This window comes from Anas platyrhynchos, chromosome 7, assembly GCF_047663525.1.
Source record: "Anas platyrhynchos isolate ZD024472 breed Pekin duck chromosome 7, IASCAAS_PekinDuck_T2T, whole genome shotgun sequence".
In the NCBI taxonomy this organism is placed as follows: Eukaryota; Metazoa; Chordata; class Aves; order Anseriformes; family Anatidae; genus Anas; species Anas platyrhynchos.
The window spans coordinates 16,095,777-16,114,681 of record NC_092593.1 but is presented as its reverse complement, the minus strand read 5'-3'; the positions used below and the strand labels follow the sequence as shown (position 1 = coordinate 16,114,681).

Below are 18,905 nucleotides of genomic sequence, written 5' to 3'. Positions count from 1 at the left end.
CCACGGGTTATATCCTAGTTTACCAGGGGGGTTTCTCACTTGTCTCCATCACCTCAGCTCTTTCTTCCAGGCAGCTAATGCTGGTATAATCAACATGCAAAAACCATTTAGCAAGGAGGAACAATGCTGATCTAATCCCCAGGTTGAGGGCTTGGACAGAGCCCAAAAAGCAGAGTAAGGCAGCACAGCTCTACGTGAGGCAGCTCAGGAGATGGGATTGAGCCCAACCCTCGAAGGTGGCTCCTGCATCGCATAGCTGGAAGCACACCTGGGGCCACCCCTTGGCAGAGATAGGGCAGTGCCTGCCACAGACAGAGCAGTGAAAGGCTTTGTCTACACCTGTTTTGGGTGCAGGAAATTCAAAGGAAATGCACATCTTCAAATCTGCTCTCACTTGCCCTTTACAAATGCAGGTTGGTTTGCTGTTTACCCCAGACTCGGAGAAACCCAAGCAGAATGCTTCCTAGCCCTGAAAGCCCTGTTAGAAATGCAGTCACTACAATCAATGTCAACATGAGAAGGCAGCTGGGGTTTTCCCAGTGCCTTGACAAAGCTCTGTGCCATTGACCCCTTGTGATGCCTTGAGGAGGCTCAGCAGATGCTGCTGCGTGGAGTCACCATCCTTACAGGAGGTCACTGTTTCTAGGTCAGCTCCCCTTTAGCCATGCCTTTCATGTGAATTGCCACCACAGGTATCTCTACCCCTGCTCAAGGCTGCATTGATGGTTTTTAGGAACCCTCCAGACCCTTCTTTCTCACTGAGAAATGACCTTTTTTTCTGAGGAACAGTGAAGCCAGGTGTGCTGATGTTGTGGAGCTATGGCTTAGCAGTAGCAGCCTGTGGGCTTTCTGTTTCTTGCCCAGTGGACACGGGAAGACTGGGGCTGTGAGGAAGCACTCCACTCACTGCTACTTTTCTGGTGGCTCTCAACTCCCAGGTTGAACGCACTACCTGCAGTGAGGAGAAGCAGGGGCAGGGTAGGGTAGGGCTCTGAGCAGAGAGGGCCAGACCAGTAACACCAAAAGGCAAAATGGACCTGAATGGGTAGAGACACTTGCTTTGCTGCTGGGGAGAGCACAAAGTAATCCAGTGACCTTTAATTTAATCAAATTTGTTCCCCTTTGAGCCTTATCCACTGACTCTGCTGAAGAAGGCATGACTGAGCTCCCACTGGGCTGGAACAGCAGTGCAGCTCCAAGAAAAGGAACTTCTCTTCCAGACCTGTGCTCTTTCTTTGTATATTAAACTTGGCCAGCAGGACTACCTCTGCAATGTGAAATCTTCAAATCAGCAACCCACTGGAGAAGCTTTACATTGGAGACATTAGATGAACCAGAAAGAACCCAACATGCATTTGAAATCTCAGCATGAGTCTGCATGGTTGGCAGTAAGAGAAGACTGGACACACACACCCCACTGTAAAAAAGAACAATTGCCTTGGAAATAATTCAGACACAATAAATGAAGGATTTCTTGATATTAACTGTTTTCAATTGCAGATTTAGAGCCTAGAATTAAGCAGATGTCGAGTGCTGAATAGAATGCTTAAAAACACAATGGCAATTTGAAAACCTAGTTTTTCTGCTTGTAGCAATCAGTAATTTCAATTATTTATTGAAATACAATTAATATCAAACAAAAATGGAGCAAGCTACTATTTAAAAGATACAGAAATATTGGAGAAGTGTGAAAATCCAGTAATAGACTTTCAGATCTTCCAGAATAGCGCAAATATTTTTGGATAAAATCTAGACAGTTTACAAAGGGATCTGCAAAGTATTTTCCATATCCTTTAAGGAATTAATTTCAAATAAAGATTCAGTCTTGAAATAGCAAAGACTTTTTTTAAAATAAAAAAAGTCTCCGAACTTGTGTTTTGACACAAGACAATCAAATCTCCATGCATTTGTTTCAATATTAACATTATATTACTCTCATTTGTCTCTATTTCACAAACTATTTCCATCAGAAGGATAAGGGATGCTTCTGCTAGATGAAACAGAATGTATTGGATGATCTCTGGTACGAGTGATAAGCAGAGCTCAGCTTGCCCTGCCTTTTATCAGTCTTTAGAAGAAAAAGGCTATGTGAGCTGTGCAATTCACAGTACATTACCTACGAAGCTCTGTATCATGCTATTTGTGTTGTTCACCACAAAACCAGGCTGAAAACACTTGCACAGTTATCCAGCTGGAAGACAGAGCGGGTCTCAGCAGCAAACAGAGCTAGTACCAGCCTGAGAGTGCTCCTGGCTCCCACAAAGTGCAGAATAATAGAGGACATTTGCTTTAGATCCAGAGTTTTGTAAGATTAATCCCTGCAATATCCAGAACACAGCAGCAGGCAATGAAAGCAGGAAGTTATTTGGAACCTGGTATGGAAAGCCCCCATTTACTTTAAGTTTGGGCTGGTTGTCAAAAAAAAAAAAAAAAAAAAAAAAAAACAAACTCTGGGGATTACAAATAAACATAAGAAATGAAAATTTTGTATCTATTTGGAAAAAAAAACAAAACACCACAGTTTTATATAAAACACTGTCAGAAGAGATATTGAGAAGATACCACTTTAATCCTTCTGCTGCAAAACAGGAGCACCAACAATACATGGGTCACTCCCGATAAACTTTCCAACAGGCTTTCCAAACTTGCAGATGCTACAGCAACCTGCTGCGTGCTCCATTTCTTTTACCTGTGTTTTAACCCCTTTCTTTTTGCCCTATTTGCCATGTACACCTGGATTATTGTTTCCGTTAGCTCAGTTTTGCATACTGGATTGCCATAATACATCTTTACTTTCCCTCTTGTTAAACTAAGCTATGCCAACACCTGTAATTTTTCTCATAACTCTTACTTCACAGGCTTTGACTGCTGTTGTTGCTCTCTGCATTTCTAGGAAGCCCATGTTTTCTAGTAGCTTTTGGTCACAGGGGAGCAGGCCATTCTGGAGCTGTAATGACTTATTGCAGAATTTGGCATCAATTATAGAAACTGTCCAGCTATCTATAAAATCTGTAAAATGTCACAGCCCAATTCACAGCAGGTCATTAACACAGCTGGCAGAAGACCAGAAATTCTCTTTTGGAGAGCTGACTTCCAACAAAAGGTGAACGTGCAACTTGAATGTGCAACCTGGTCCTTACGTGGTCTGTAAGTAGACAGATACAGAACAGGGATATAGTCAGAAGCCCCCTGAAAGGTCACAAGATGAGACCCCCAGCCATTTCCACAGAGGCTCTCTTGTCACTTAGGGATGGTGATGAGTTGCAGCATTGTGTACCAATGCCACATACAATAGAGGCTGGATGTGAACTGGCTATCAAGTGGTGAAAGGAAAGGCTCTTAACTCTACTGGCATTCATGTCAGTTATATACTCCTAATGAACTTCTTTCTCCAAAGCACTTACCTTTTTTTCTTTCTTTCTTTTTTTTTTTTTTAAATCAAATTACGTCTGAAGCAAATATTAAACCTCCATTAGCCTCATTAGCTTCAGTTCACTTGTTAATGTGGTATTTTGATGCAAGTGGATGAAGGAATAATTATCTCACACGTGGCACCATATATTTAGTTACTAAAATTATTATGAAGTCCCTGGTGTTATTTTTAAAATACATGGATATTTTTGTAGATCTACAACAGCCTCAAGCAAAAACCATCCTCAGAAGCTTCTTTTATGCTGGGATCGTGTCACAGAAAGTAGAGCTCCAGGGTTTAATACCTATCAATCAACAAAACGAGTTTCACACTACTCCTGGCCAGAGGAGCTAATATACGCAGTACCACAGGTCATGAGAGAAGAGCTTAAAATAAATCCAACAGAGGTGAGTATTGCTACATTTTGCCAACCCCTGTGCTGTTCTCTTAATTTTAAGAAGCCCCAATCATTGAACTAATTTTTAGGGGCACTTGTGTTGTTTTACTGATCCTAGCACCTTTAATCCAGCTCAGGCAGCTCTGACAAGCTGTTCAAACACACAGGGCTGTCCCTTGGAAACACTTTGCTACTGTTATGAGCCCTGGATGTCCCCCAGAACTGGGAAATACTTGAGCAAGTTTTTAAACAGAGGACAAATAAAAGTAGATGCCTTTAAAAATACAGGCCTCTGAGGCATCTCGGGTTTCCCCCTCTGCAGAGAGCATACAGGACTGCTTATCTTGGCTCCAAAACAGACTGATGTGTTCATCCGGAAGATTCACTATAGCTGACAGAGAACATTTCCTTCATCATATTGCTTTGCCATGTGGGGAGATAACTCAAGCTAATAATATTCTGTCTCCTTGTTATCTTCCTATAGCCTATGCATAACTTAATTCTTAATTCCAAAGGGCTCACAGCTGAGATTGGCCTGGTGCTAGTTTCATTTACACACACATAAATCAAAACTCACTCTACTGGAATAAATGGCTCTACGCTAGTGTTAAAAAAAATCCTCAGCGAGGTCAGAAAATTCCCCCTTATTGAACTAGCTCAGCTCCCCTGATCATAAACACAATGCTATCCCAGATTCAGTCACGCCTTCCAAATTTCTAAACACCTCATCCCATTTAAATTTGCATGTAAATAGGAGCTATCCTGATTCACAAGAAATACAGCCTGCCTATCCAGAAAGCATTAGTGCAGATGTGAATCAAGCAGAAAATGGCAGAGCAGTAGGGACCTGGCATCCGTGGCAATTATCTTTACTTCTAATGAAGAGCATCTTAGTTTCTTGCTAATTAGACAGGAGCACTTTAGAGAAAAGGACCTCTCGGTATGCCTACAAGTCAGCATACAGCACCAAACCAAGACTGCATTCATCTGCAATGTCAGATAGCTGCTTGCCTCCTCCTCCTAGTTCCCAAGACTGCAGGATCAGGACATGAGGCTCGTAGATCTGAAGTCTCACCCCCACACAGCAGTCCTCAGCTGTGTAAGAAACCCCACTGACTTCGGGCACCCGCCTGGCCGTCACTGCTAGCTGTATGAAAGCACTCACTATTCTGCTCTAACTCAAGCAGACATTGCTGCTTTCAGAAAACCCACATTATTATTCTGTTTCTGAAGAAGGAATTACAGAAAGCTGAATCAGAAACTTTGAAAGCTGCTAGGCAGGCCATGGTTTCACTTACCCTAATCTATCATCATATTTCATCACCAACCTTATACCTGCTCCCAGCTCCAACAACGTGCCACCTCTGCCCCTCCATTAAGATACAAAACCAGGGTTAAGTGACAGATAGTATCAATGTAGATAGCAATCTGTCTCACTCAGAAACCACTGCAGTAGGAATAAAGAAAGAATTATTATACTGGTGTCAATAAGATAAATTACAGCTTTTTTTTTTCCACCAAGAAATTCCAGTTTTTCAACCAGCAGAGAATCTCTCCCCCTTTCAGCACTCCAAGCATCAGACTAGTTTCTCCTGACATTGCGCCCAGAGTCTCAGCTAATGAAACTGTTTATTTTGTAGATGGCTGATGCAGTTATTCATTACAGCAGTCATCTTGGAATAGATAGAAACTGGAGCCAGTGGTATGAATTCAAATTCACTGCTGTTCCTCACATTTATTTGTTTCCAAAAAGTAAATAAGTTTGAAAGCTCTGCTGGTTGACCTAGTTAAAGCAAACTAAATGTTTAGGGAAAGATGAGTTTTCAGTGTTTTCTCACACTGCATAGCTTACACAGTCCCACGTGCCAAACTCTCAAAGTCTGTGATCACTTTTTCCTCCCACCACAGTGAGTTCACAACCACAGCACCAGAAAAAACAGGACTGGGAAGAACCTAAAAGTCACCTGCTAGTTCATTTCTTCTCCCTAACATTTCTACCCATGCTAGAGGTTTTCGTACAGAGCTGTGGAGGTTTTTAAGAAGAGATAAGATAATTTATTCTAGTGTTTACCATTCCTATTTATAAATCTTTTCCTCTTGTCCAGCTTAAACTGTTCTGTTAATTTTCTCCTTAAAACTACCTCTGCCGTTTTAATCCTCCATGACAGATTGCTTTCGCTACACCTCCGATCACTTTCTGCTCCCCATCTCTCAGTGTGTGATATCCCAAACAGGAGGCAGTACTCTGGTTAACGGCTCCAAAGTACCAATCTGCAAGTATCCTTGGAAAACTGGTGAAAGGCCTTCATTAACAAGTAATCCTTTACTGATTGTCACGATGGGAGGCTGTACTGCAGAGGAAGAAACGTTGTCTGGCATAACTAGAGATGTGTCCTTCAAAGGTGTCAAACATCAGGGCAGAACAAGGCTCTGAAGTGGGGGTCACAAAGGGGAATTTTTTATTTTTTTAAATATTTTTTTCATGTTCCTGAGTTTTGTATTAGCTCCTTCAGCATGTACCTCTGCTCCCCAACTTCACCATCACTAGAGAAAAATCATTGCTGGACTGATTCACAGTGAGGCAACCAAAAGCAGCATCAAAGACTAAGCTAATCTTTTCAGTTGTGTGAGAGTGGAGAACACAATGAGTGGATCTTGTTATTACAGCCATGCAAGAAGAGGAATTAATAGAAAAGTTTGACATATTAGAAGGTCATTTTAACTGTGCAATTGCTTGCAACCCCTATCTCCGAGGGAAAAGAGGCAATGTCATATCTTTGTACTTGCAACCATGCAAAGGATAATAAAATACAAAGGAGCAGTTTCATTACTGGAGCAGCTGGAGGGGAATTGCCAAGCCCTGGGACACGAACTCCCAGGGAGTGACCTACTGCTCTCCCAACTCCAAAGCATGTCCATAATCTCCCTCACGATGTTGTTGAAAATAGAATTGGCTAGAGGAAAAGAGAGGGAAAAAGAGCAAAAGGAAAAGCAAACCAATTCAACTTATAAATAAAAGCTTGATGAGCAAAAGTCTAGTGCAGCAAAAAAATGCATCACCTGAGACCGTGTGAAATCCTGTCAATATGAAATGAACACTGGCAGATCTGGTACATGTGGTTTCTTTTTCCCTTAACTCTGCAATCTCCCAACAGCCTTCACTTTCTTTCCGTAGCAAAAGCGGGAACTTTGATTTCTGTACATCATACGTTTAAGGAACTGAGAGTACTCCTGAGACACTTACCTTCTTATATCCAGCTACAACCAGCCCTCCATTTTGAGATGTTAACTTTTCACTTTACAATAATATAAGCACTGTTGAAAGGGTTTTATCCCTGGTTTTAAAAAATAAGGAATTCCTGGGGGTGGCACAGGGTCCATCACTGAAACCCTGAGCAACCCCTCTCAGCCCCTCACTCACCCAGGGGTATCCACACCTCAACGCCCGGTATGGTGGTTATCAGGTAAGGACAGTGGACAGGCTTGAAAACAGGAAAGGAAGCTGGATGAGGGTGTGCATAGCCTAGTACTCTCTGAGGCATTAAACACTGGCCTAGAAATACCTACCTGGGCACTAAGCCCGACAAACCGTCTCCTGAATCTTGCTAAGATAAATATGCATTGGCAATAGAGATACATATGCACTGGCAATAGATCCATCTTCCAGCATCCCCGGGAAAGGAATGGGGACCTGCACATTGAAGGAGGGACATGAGGACTAATGCTTGGAAAGACACCTTCTAACAGAGCTGGCTTGCATGTAGAGCCATTTAAAGCGCCTCTCTTTGCAAACAGCCCCTTTCGTCCACCCACTTTCCTTCCTGAGCCTGGATAAAGCTCAGGGAAGTGCCAGCACCTCCAGCTACTCTCCTTTTCCACGCCTCTAGGAGAGCTGCACAGAAACATCGGAAATGAGAGCAGCTCCTTGCTGCTGTCACGAGCTGGGTTTGCAAGCCTGAGGCTCAGGTTTGCGAACACTGCCTCTGCTCTTGGGGACTTCTGCATTGCTGCTTGTATGATAAAAACCATCAGAACATACGCAGGAGGAGGAAGGGAACACTTTTGTTTCTCTGTCCCAAGAACTGAAGGTACTAAAGGTTAATACTTGGAAATCAGCAACTGCCAAGAACAAGTTCCCCACCCATCCATCCACACTGAGCTTTGAAGTGTTTTCTTTCTAGCTTTACCTTGGCACGCTGGCCAAATAAGTCACAAGTTTCCGAAGGTCTTCCTGCCTTATTCTGTCATGATTGCTGCGGGCTGGGAAGGTCAAGACAGGACCACCTCGTTTATCACGGCCACCTGCGGAAAATAGAGGATTGTTAGAAAATCAGGCAGGAAGCACACGTCAAAAAAACTATGTGCACTGAATTGATAAACATAAATTAAGGCACATTCAAGAGCCTGCGCACTCTTTGTAGCTTTCAGGCTTGCTTAATTGAGGAAGACGTGCTTGCATTTGTTAGAGCGCCAAGGAAGAAAAAGGAAGAAAAAATCAACACACCAACCACAAGGAAATTTGCTACTAGCTTTTCTTCTGGCTTTCACGTAATCCCATAAAATCCAGTATGACTGGTCAACAGCAAGAAAGTGAAAATATTTCTGTTACTCAATGAACTGCATCCTTCATTACCAGGCAGTTTATAAAGTCCTACCAGTTGGATGCAGCGCACCCCTGCCACATTTATGCAGTCAGACATACTAATCTATCTGGCAACTCATTAGAGACTGAAGTTCTGATTAGAAGTTTGTGCCTGTGTTTTCTATTTAGAGAGTGTTGTCAGCATTTGGAGTTTTTTTTTTCTCCTGCAGCTTTCCTGTCTTAAAATCCACTCCTTTTAAACTGCCAGTGTCTGGCACTTAATGCTTTACAGCAATTTTCAAAAGAGCCACAAAGGAGTGGTTCTACCCTGAATTATACAATCACAAACATAGGGGTGAATACAACCTATTCTACTGCACCTCATTTGTTTCTCTGCTGTGAATAAAGTTTAATAAGCTTGTAACAGAAATCTAGTTCCTCATGCAATGTTTAGTCCTTCCTTCATGTATTATCACTGGATTTTTTCAGGAACTGTGTGTTGTCAGATACATGTTGGCATTGTTATCTAGGAAAAAAATCATATCAAAAATACAGTCCAAAAAGCTAGCACAGAACTGCACCTTGCCAATAAGTTGTAAAAAAAAGCAGATCGATATTCACTTTTTAGTGGAACATATAATCCCTTTAAGAGAAATATCACTTCTGACAAAGGGAAATCACGTGCTTCCTCTGAATTATATTATCTGGCCAAAAAGAAGGAAAAGCTATGCAAAGACACGTGCATCTCCAGCACTCACACACACTGTGTTCTCTGTTACAGTGCACAGGACACCTGCACTCCGTGGAGCCGTGACTTCTGCAGGGGTCCCAATCACTGCAGTTTGGTAGGAAGAGCCCTGGGAGGCTCTGCTGTAAGAGCAGGACTGGCACAAGAGCTTGGATAAACAGAATCCTAGCTCACCACAGGACAAAGAATTGCTCTGAAGAGAATTTAGATCAGGACTCAAGGAGGTGTCTCATACAGCAGGAGTTCCAGCAGGTGCATATCAATCCAGTGATGTATATGAACATATCCCTGAGGCACAGGTTTTCCACCTGACCCTGACTACAAGACAGAGGTTTCTTGTAGATGCAGCTGCCAGCTGACAACACAGTCCCTGTTCATTGTAGTCTGAAAGTGTCCATTGAGTTGATGCCATGATAGGTACAAGCTCACTTTCTGGCACAAAGTGTCTCCGCATAACTCAAGTCACGTAGAAGCAGCTAAAAATAGAAATGTTGTTTTTTTTATGTATATATATAAATTCTATTTCTTTTACAAAATATCCAGGGCTATGAGTTTTCTACAGCCCTGCAGACTGTGCAGCTCAAAGCCTGTCACATTATAGATAAACTTCACCTACAGAGATATAGATGCCAATGTAACCCAGTGTTACATTCTGTCTGCATTGAAATTCCTGTAGCTTTCAGTGGATGCTTGACACCTGAAGGGCAACACCTTCCAATTTTTCAGTCACATCCAAAGGTACAGAGAGGCAAAGACAAGGTGACATCTTCATTCTGAGCCTTTGTGCAGCCAGGGGAACATGTAGAGTACAAAAAACTGCCCTGCCTCAGCTCCACCTAAAGCTGGGTGCCTGATGCTTGCCTTTGGCTAATGGTGTGCAGTGTGCTGCCCAGCACTGCAGGAAATCCTCTGGGTGATTTCTCAGAGGCACCTTGCTGCTTCCAGTTAAACTGCTTACATGGGTCTCTCTGCAGCAGCCTTCAAACAGCAGAGCCTCTGCTGCAACAAGCACGCCACAAACACTAGGAGGATCCAAGGGAATTTGGTCTCACCTTGGCTGATCCATCCCTCTGCCACGTGGCACGAGAATGGGGGTGTAATGTAAAAAGGATTCAATTTACAAGGAAATAAGCTCATTTTTATTTTCAGGCCTACATTTAAACATAAAAAGATCCTCATTTCAAGCACATTCTCCCATTGTTGGGATTATTTCACACACCATAACAAAGCCAAAACCATTATATCATGCGTGATGTGTCCAACAGGAAAGCAAGCCAGCCTACAGAATGGCAAACCAATATTGAAACTAAAGCTGGTGGGAAAGATTTCCTTTTTTTTTTTTTTTTGACACAGGAAGCTTTTCAAGGTTTTGAAACATTTCCCATCATATCAAGATGTAACCAAGGCTTTCAAAAGTTTCCAGATATTCACTAAAGCAGAGACATGAACTTGAATTACATCCCAGAAGAATATGCTACCCACTACTTAGTCAGGCTCCCCCTCCTTCCCCAGTCCCAACTATTTTAATACTTCTACAAATGAAAAAAAGTGTTAAGAGATGAGATCAAGAGACATCCAAGCACACATTTATAATCCTCTCCCAGGATATGAAACGCCCAGAAAGGGCCATGATCTTCGCACAGCCCAGCAGCCCCAACCACTCCAATGCTGCCTGTTCACCTCAGCTTGGTCATGACCAGAAGTTGTGTTTGGGTTCAGGGACTCCTTTCACAACTACATTTCCAAAGTGAGATCTGAAAACAAAACAAAAACAAACAAACAAACAAAGAAACACCACACCCCAAATTCTGGGAGACTGAGAAAGTGCAATGGAAAATTCTTGACCATTTTGCTGACAGTAATGGAAGTTGCAGAAAGGGAAACAGAGGTCAGAACATTTCTGTCCTGTCTTTTTTTTTCAGGACAAAACTTCTCCTACATCAGTTCATCTGAACTGTCCTCAGGAGAACAGGATAAATAAGGCTTGCACAGAGTCAGAAGTTACCAGGACAGACCAGAGAAAATGGGTTAATTCTCTTTGGAGGAAGATTACAAGATGACCCAGATGGAGTTTTCTGGAGGATGGAAGGATAAATAAGTGCCTGGAATGATTCCTTCTATTTCTATAGCACAGCAAAACAAGAAATACGAGGTTTAGAAACAAATGTGATAAAAATCACTGCTCTATGCTTTGAGGGTGAAAATATTATTACAAGTGCATCATACATATTAAAATCTTTCACTTGTTTCCAATAGCTTATGAGCAATCCCTAATTTTTATGAATGCATGCATTACTTACAATTTTATGAAAAGCCTGCGTGGTGAAATGTCAGGTTTCTTCCAGAAGCAACCACAGTGTGTTTAATTCACCATAGGTCCTGCACAGTCCAGTAACTCTGGTTACTCTCTTAAATACTAATAAAACGTAGCTTCTCTGTTGAGCTTCATAACTGCAAATGTCAGCTTTATCAGGCAGACTAAACAGGATGGTTACACCACCTAACTTTAGACATCTGCCATGCCAATGTTAGGACCCTCATCTCCTCTAAAGGAGCCTCCAAACAAGGAGTAAGAACCACTAAAAGAAGAAATTATTTTTTGCATTTGCTCTGCAGGAAGTCTAATGTCTCATGCATATCTTTCCTCTTCTCTATTATTATTATTTTTACTGAGGGAAATAGTAAAGTACAGAGAGGGGACAAAATTGGAGGAAATTCACCCCAGATCTCACTTGAAGAACAAGAAGTAGAAATGAGGATTTCTGATCCCTAGTACACTGTATTAGGGCTTTATAGCACTTAGGCTAAACATCAGCAACTAGAAACCTTACAGAAGCTCTGCCTGTGCTTACAAGGAACCCACCCACAGAGGCTAATCTTGCTTCAAGTCAGCCCTGATTTGCACACTGATTTTACATGCACAGCTTCATCAGAGAACTACCCAGCATATTGTTTTAAAAGAAAACAAAAAATGGAGGGGAGCAAAGAAGCTCAATTGCTCTAATCAATATGTCCCATCTTCTGCCTCCCACTGGGCTCACAGACATGGGATGCAATAATCAAACATATCATTATGTTTGCTAATTACAGTTATTAAATGCTAAAACAAACAGCTGATAATTTCTAATTGGTTTTCAAGGTGGGCTTTCATGGGGTTTGTTCTGATTTAGAGAGGCAAACAGATGGTCTAGTTATTAGTGCTCTGGAATAAAGGAGTCAGAAAAACACATGTTCCTCAGGGCACAAAGAACACTGAAAACAAATATTTAGCCATATATGTCTTGTCTCCCTCCTACAAAATCCTTTGTTGATTGTCTTGCCTGTGACTGGCATGCTTGCCCATTCTTCCTATCTCTCCTTCTTCTACCTGTATAGAAACCACCACCTGGCAAACCAATCAGCACCTGGTCCCAAAAGTAGGATCACAACATTTTTCCTCCACAAATAATACAGGAGATACTGCAGCAATAGCTTGAGGCGTGATGATGGGCACCACTTCTACATATTAAAAGAAAACACTGAAGAAAATGAAAAAAAATAATTAAAGAAACCTCAAAAAACCTGCAAACAGGGGCAATGGAAGCAGGCAGCAGACAACTTGGGCAGGTCTCAGTGACCTACTGATAGGCACTTTTCTGGTTGTGGTCAGGCTTTTGACTGATACAAAAGGGACTCCAGCCATAAGATGCTTTCCCTAGCAGCTGCCTGAACTGAGATTTTAATCACCTCAGTGGTCTGGGGTGGCTCCAGCTGCCCACAGGTAAGGGAAGATGTTGGCCAGCCCAGAGTTATTAATGTGTATCGTGGGTATGGGTTCCATATTTCAAGTCCTGAGAAACAACTATCCCCAATAATACCCAGAAGGGTGAAATTCCAACTCTGGAATCCTGTTTAGGAAAGGAACTAAGACATTTCCTGTAATACAGACTTCTTGTATACAACAGATAATGACTAAGGAGAGCTCTGTTTTCAAGCCATGTCACTCCGGTCCTATCAACTTCTCTACCACAATGCTTTCCTGCTTGCATTCATCTATATTTAAGAATATTCCAGTTCTTTTCTTCCTTCTGGATGCTTTTTGTAAGCCAGAATTCACAAGGATTAACCACAGAAGCAGACAAATGCCCCCCCACATAAAGGCTCCTGAGTACCTTTTCTAAGGTCCTGCAACACCCATCAGCAGTGGGGACAGAAGTAGCACACAGCACCTCTGGCCTCTGTTCCGGCGTCCACTGTAGCTCAAATGGATGTGCTGCTCCGTCTAACCCCTGCAGACCATAAGCTGATCAATCTTGATGCTGCAGACTGTGCTGGGACCATAAGTGACTTTCCAGAAGAGCTGAAACACTCCTCAAAAGATATTTCAGTCCAAAATATGGTGAAAAAATGAATGATAATGAAGAGAACTAGGAGACAGAATGAGCTCAGCTGATGTCAGGCGCCTCTATAAAATGACAAACAATATGGTCTGGATTTCTAAATCTAATTGACAGACTTCCTAGGAAAGAAAAGTATCAAGGAATTGATATCCAGAGCCTCAAAATAATATTTATTTTCCTTTAGTCTGCCATAACTGAGCTCTGTGAGAGTCTGCTTGCTACCAGACCTCCTGCAAACAGACCTCCACACTAAAACTCTTCCAGCTTCAAGAAGCACTAGTTTCTTGCAAGGGTTCTATATAGGATTATCTGTATGAACACACACAAGCTCAGTTGATTCCAAAGCAGGTGATTCTAGTGTAATAGTTAAGGAAATTTAACCTCCCACAACAAATCCCCCCTGCAAATTAACACAGCTGCAATGCAGTCAGCAGAGAATGATCCTCCAGTGTGTTCCTCTTTGCAGAATGCCATAAACAAGTGTCAAGTGCCTGAAACAAACCCTAGTGGTATTAGGGTTAATGACCCCCCAAAACAAGGCTGTGCGTTCCCACCAGGAGATCCCTTCACAGAACAGATCAGAGAAATGGCTGTAGATGGGATGTTCAGCACAGCTGCTGGATGAGCCCATTTCCCACCTGATGGATTTGTTCCATGACCACACAGAGCATGGGTGGTTTATTTCTGATTTATTACAAGTATTTTGGGATAATTCTTTGATTTTTAATGCTTTCTTGAAAACAAGTCACTGAGAAAATTGTCTCATTTCCCACTGAGAAAATTACTGTCCCAGCAAAGCAAAATTAAGAACAGGTGAAACTTGTTACAATAAAGGAAGAGCTTCTTTGTGTGGAAGGCAGAACTTGCAGATTCCAGAGGAGTTTGTTTTTTCCTCTGGAAGATACAGATTTGCTTTGAAGTATCAAGGCAGCCCAGAAGCATCCTCTTCAACACTGCCCCTCACTCATGCACATACAAACCTTGCTTCCTTTTGCTCTTCTATCTCAGATGTATGGGAATACCTGCTTCTATTAAAAAATAAATAAAAATAAAAAAATGCAGAAACAAACAAAATAGACCCCGAATTTTCTAAAACAAAATACTCTGCTGCAAACCCTCTTGAACCTGATGGAGAGGGGAAAGGAACAGAACAGCCCACGGCCGTGTTGATCACGCTGCTGATGGCAGTGCCAATAGGCACTCCAGACTCGTGTCTCTGAGCATCATATTAGAAGCTATATAGACTAAAGGGAAACAAAAAAAAACAAAAAGAAACTGCATTCACCCTGACCACACACTGTTTGTCTTCCTAATTTGAGGTGAGCACACCAGAAAAAGAAAGTTTCTGATGTCACTTCAGCAAAGTGAAACATGTAATGAATGGATTCAACACCAGGGCTGCTCAGGCTTGCCATGTCTCAGCAGGGAAGTCCTTGACAGCTACAGCCAAGTAGAGGCTCCTTCAAATTTATGGAAGTTCAGGGGAAAGTTCAAGCTATCAGACTTACACAATTGCTATTAGGAAGTCTTTTTCTCCTTTGGCTCTGAGAAGAAATTTGGCCTAGAGCTGGAAAACACCATCAGATAAAAATGTTTCTAAAATTGCACATTCCAGCAAAGTATTTCCATTTCATCAAGCCTATATTTTCCTACTAAAAAAAAAAAAAGTATGAAAAAAAAACCAAACTACAAAACCCACAACCATTTTCTAATACAGAGATGTCCAGTTGTGAACTTCAGAGCTTCTTGTATGTTAAAATAGATTCCTTAGGAAAACCAAATAAAACCAAATAAACAAGCAAAACAAACGTAAGCCTACGAAGCAAAGTGCTTTTGCAGAAATAAGGAAGTTTTCAGAGGTGATGTGTTTTGTCAGTGGGATGCAAGTGCACACCCTACTACAAAATGACCTTATATTGATTTATAAGGTCCCAGGTTACATATCTGTACAAGGACAACTCTTATCTGCCTGCATAAATGAAGTAGAGACCTTTGCCGAGATATGTATGGAGCTCACTGTGTCTTTAAGGACTAGAAAGCCTTGTGAGCTGGAACAGGATGGGATGTATACAGAACGTCTTGCTTCACAGGCTCAGTTCCTTCCTCATATTGTTATTTTGAAAGTCTCTATCATTAATTTAAAAGCTAAACCCGTGTGACTGGATGCAGAGACCCACTGACCCGTGGGCTCTGAAGGCTTTTCCAGGAGGCAGTCAGGAACTCAACGCGCTTGGAGGGCACCCACAGTTTCATTTACATCCCACAAGTTCTTCTGAGTCCTTTCAGACAAAAATGTTTATTGGGTTGTTTTTTTGGGGTTGCTTTTTTCTGTCTCCACAAGGCAGCACAGGTAGCATCCCTGCTCTCACACCTGCTAATTAAGGAAGCACACAAAGGAGAAGTCTCCTTGCTGGAGGGAGATGGTGGTGGATCTTGGCAAGCTGCTGGTGTCCGAGAGCCAGGACGGTAAGTGTTGGCAGTCACTAGGCACTCTCCACAGAAATTCTTTAATTTAGTCCATGGCTATAGTTAAAACATATGGAAAGAAATACGGCAACTGATTCGGCACCATAGCGATGCCTTAGCTGAGTATCATCACTACCTGTAAGTGAAACTGGATATCCCAGAGAATGTTTTGATTTCTGCTCTGACCTTAGAGTCCTGATGAGGATATCTAAACAGGTAAAGGTTCTTCAGTATCCTCACAAATGATCAAGGCAAAAGAAACAAAACAAGACCAAACAAAACAAAAAAGCAGGCTCAGACCTCATCAAAAGACCTGGAAACTTTGCAGTCTAAACTTCCTTTTTCTTCTTCAAAGAAAAACGTGCATCGATGCAGGAGTAAATTCCAGATGAAAGGATGATGGACCAAAACCACTATGAAAATTCAATAGTTAAGCAATGTTATATTTTTCTAATAGCATATTTCTTCTTTTTTGGAATTTCCATAGATTTCAAACTACATCAGGGAATGGTATAAACAAGAAGCCACTTTTCTCTAACAAAATGTATAAGAATTGTTGATGTTTCACTTGAAATTTCCATTACAGAGGAAGAGAATAGAAACTTTTAAAATTGGAATCAAAACTTTTTGTGCAAATACAAAATGTTTACATCATTCAAAAATTAAATATTTTGGTTAGTTCTCTTCCCAATCCAATCCAAATTCCAGTGTCCACAAATCTGTGTTGCAGACCTCCTGAAATCCAGACCTGAACTCTTCCAGCATGTGGAGGGCCTTGGGAATCTCATTTCAGTCCCTTCTCCGAAGAGTGAAGCACATCCATCACACAGAAAGCAAAACATGCTCCTGTACACGTGGTCCCACATATCTCTGGTACATAGTGACCTGGGGTGACTTCAGACCCATAGTTTTTGGGAAGGTCAGTCTCTTCCCCCTAACAGTCCTTGGAGCAATTTTTTCCCAGCTTCCAGTCTCAGAAGCCAAACAACCTGTAAGCCTTCCCCTTGGATTCATCTTGCCAGCCTAAATTTAGTGAGACCTAATTGCAAAGTTTCATCTGGTCTATTTACACTGAGCTTCTTCCTCTGAAAGACCTTTTGGGAAATCTCTGTGCTTTCCCTTCAGGCTCTCAGTCAGGCTCAGACATCACTGTGCTCCTGTCACCAAATTGTGACACCATTCTACCTTTTGCTGTTGACTCCCTCTTGCTCGAATAGCCTCTCAGCAACCTGGCCACCTCCTCCTCTGTGCTCCTGCCTCAGCAGAGGAGCAGAAGACACCTGGGTGGCTGGCAGGAGCCTACACACCACAGGTTTTAAGAGTCCCATAGGAATGGGAAGTGTTGGGAGGGATCCTGTGAAACTCTTCTGGGTGGGACATGGGGAAAGGGCAAATGGTTTCAGCAACACCCACTATGCTAGTCAGCTAAAAAGCTTTTCATAGCCACGTGTATGAAAAGCTGCATGTGCAGGAAGGCAACGTGGCAACATGCTCCACTCCCTCTCCCGAGAGCCCCATCCACTTCTTTCTGTACTGCCCTGATCAATAGAAAATCTCCTATGACTATAATCAAGCAGCTGAATGACATCTCAAGTTAAACCACCCTTCCAAAGCAGCATCTGCATTTCCCAGGAAAGGCTATTAGCCACGGCTTCCAAAATATCACTTTCACCACCTCTCATGAAAAAAAATATTGAAATAATCTACAACCTGCTTTATTTCCTTTCCTCTGTGCTCATCTCCTCCTCAGAATATAAAAATCAGCCTTTGGCTTGAAGCTTGCTCCCTAATGGTTCCCAAAGCCTTTCCATTGCTGGAAACAACACCGTGAACCACCCAGGCAAAGCCAAGATTTTATCAAGGTTTAGGCAACAAGCAGGCGGCCAAAGCCTCCCACCCAGCCCTGGCTGAATCTGCCTCAGCGAGGTCAGTGATGGGAGCAGTCAGGCTGCGATGGCTGGGATGCACTGCCACTGCTCAGGCTATCTCCATGCTTATGAGAGATGGCATGGGGTTTTCAGATCCTGTTTAGATACACACATATATGAACCTTGCTTGGGTTCAGTCCAGCTTAGAAACAAGGTCACTGGAAGAAATCAAGAAGCAGTTCCAGGAATAAAACCACAGGAAGTGCCAGGCACAAAGCCCCAGGCGGCGTTCAGGCTGGGTGAATCTGTGCCCAGCTAGCTACAGCTGTGTTGCAACTCTGAAATTAAGTGCACTTCTGAAAGCCTGAGTGTGCCTCTGAGATTACACAGCAGTGTGGGCAGGCAGTAGCTGGTGTCCAGCCCGTTCTCCCCACTGCTCTGTGTGGTCGAGGTGTGGAGCATCCACGGCACTGAAACACAGAACGGCACAGCCCTTGCCACAAGGAGCTTATTTGTTCTTGAAGCCGTCCTGTCAAAGACTGGTTGAAAAGACAAGGTGGTGTAGCTGGAGCAGATGAGAAAAGGAAAAAGTGTGTAACTGAGATGTTCAACAGATTTTTTTTATGTGCTGATAAATTCTGCCAGTGTAAGGACAAGATGAACCCACTCGACATCCCTACTGTACTGTTACCGTTAAAATTAACTGTAGTATAAACTCCAACAAGACTCAATAAAGCTCTCCTTTTCCTCAAGGAAGCCTGATTGCAAATGCAATGTGCTCACAGACTCAGTGTTAACTGCATCTCGAACTCGAATATATATATATATATATATACACTCACAAAGTTCAGCAATTTGTTTTTTCTTTTTTGGCAAACACTTTCTTTTCTGTGCTCAGAGCACACTCTAGGAAGTTACTCCATTTTAATTAAAAAGAACCTAGCCATCAGTTGAAGCTGTCAAATCCTTTTCTTCAACTGCTTTATTACATCAACCCAGGGAAAGTCGGAGCAGTTCCTAAACTCTGGGCTGGAGGGGGATGCTGGGGCTATT

General features: G+C 42.4%; 1 protein-coding gene across 17 annotated transcripts in view; it reads right to left on the bottom strand.

Annotated features, from left to right (window-relative positions):
- Nucleotides 1-18,905, bottom strand: part of KALRN (kalirin RhoGEF kinase) — a 496,146-nt gene that overhangs the window by 315,875 nt on the left and 161,366 nt on the right. For 15 of the 17 annotated variants that reach the window (XM_072040793.1, XM_072040795.1, XM_072040794.1 and 12 more), the window contains one exon: nt 7,997-8,111. In XM_072040793.1, the coding sequence (XP_071896894.1) occupies nt 7,997-8,111 (115 nt within the window). Of the gene's footprint in view, nt 1-7,996; nt 8,112-11,439; nt 11,519-13,290; nt 13,786-18,905 lie in introns of those variants that run through there. The other 2 variants (XM_072040797.1, XM_072040796.1) reach the window with 2 other exon arrangements.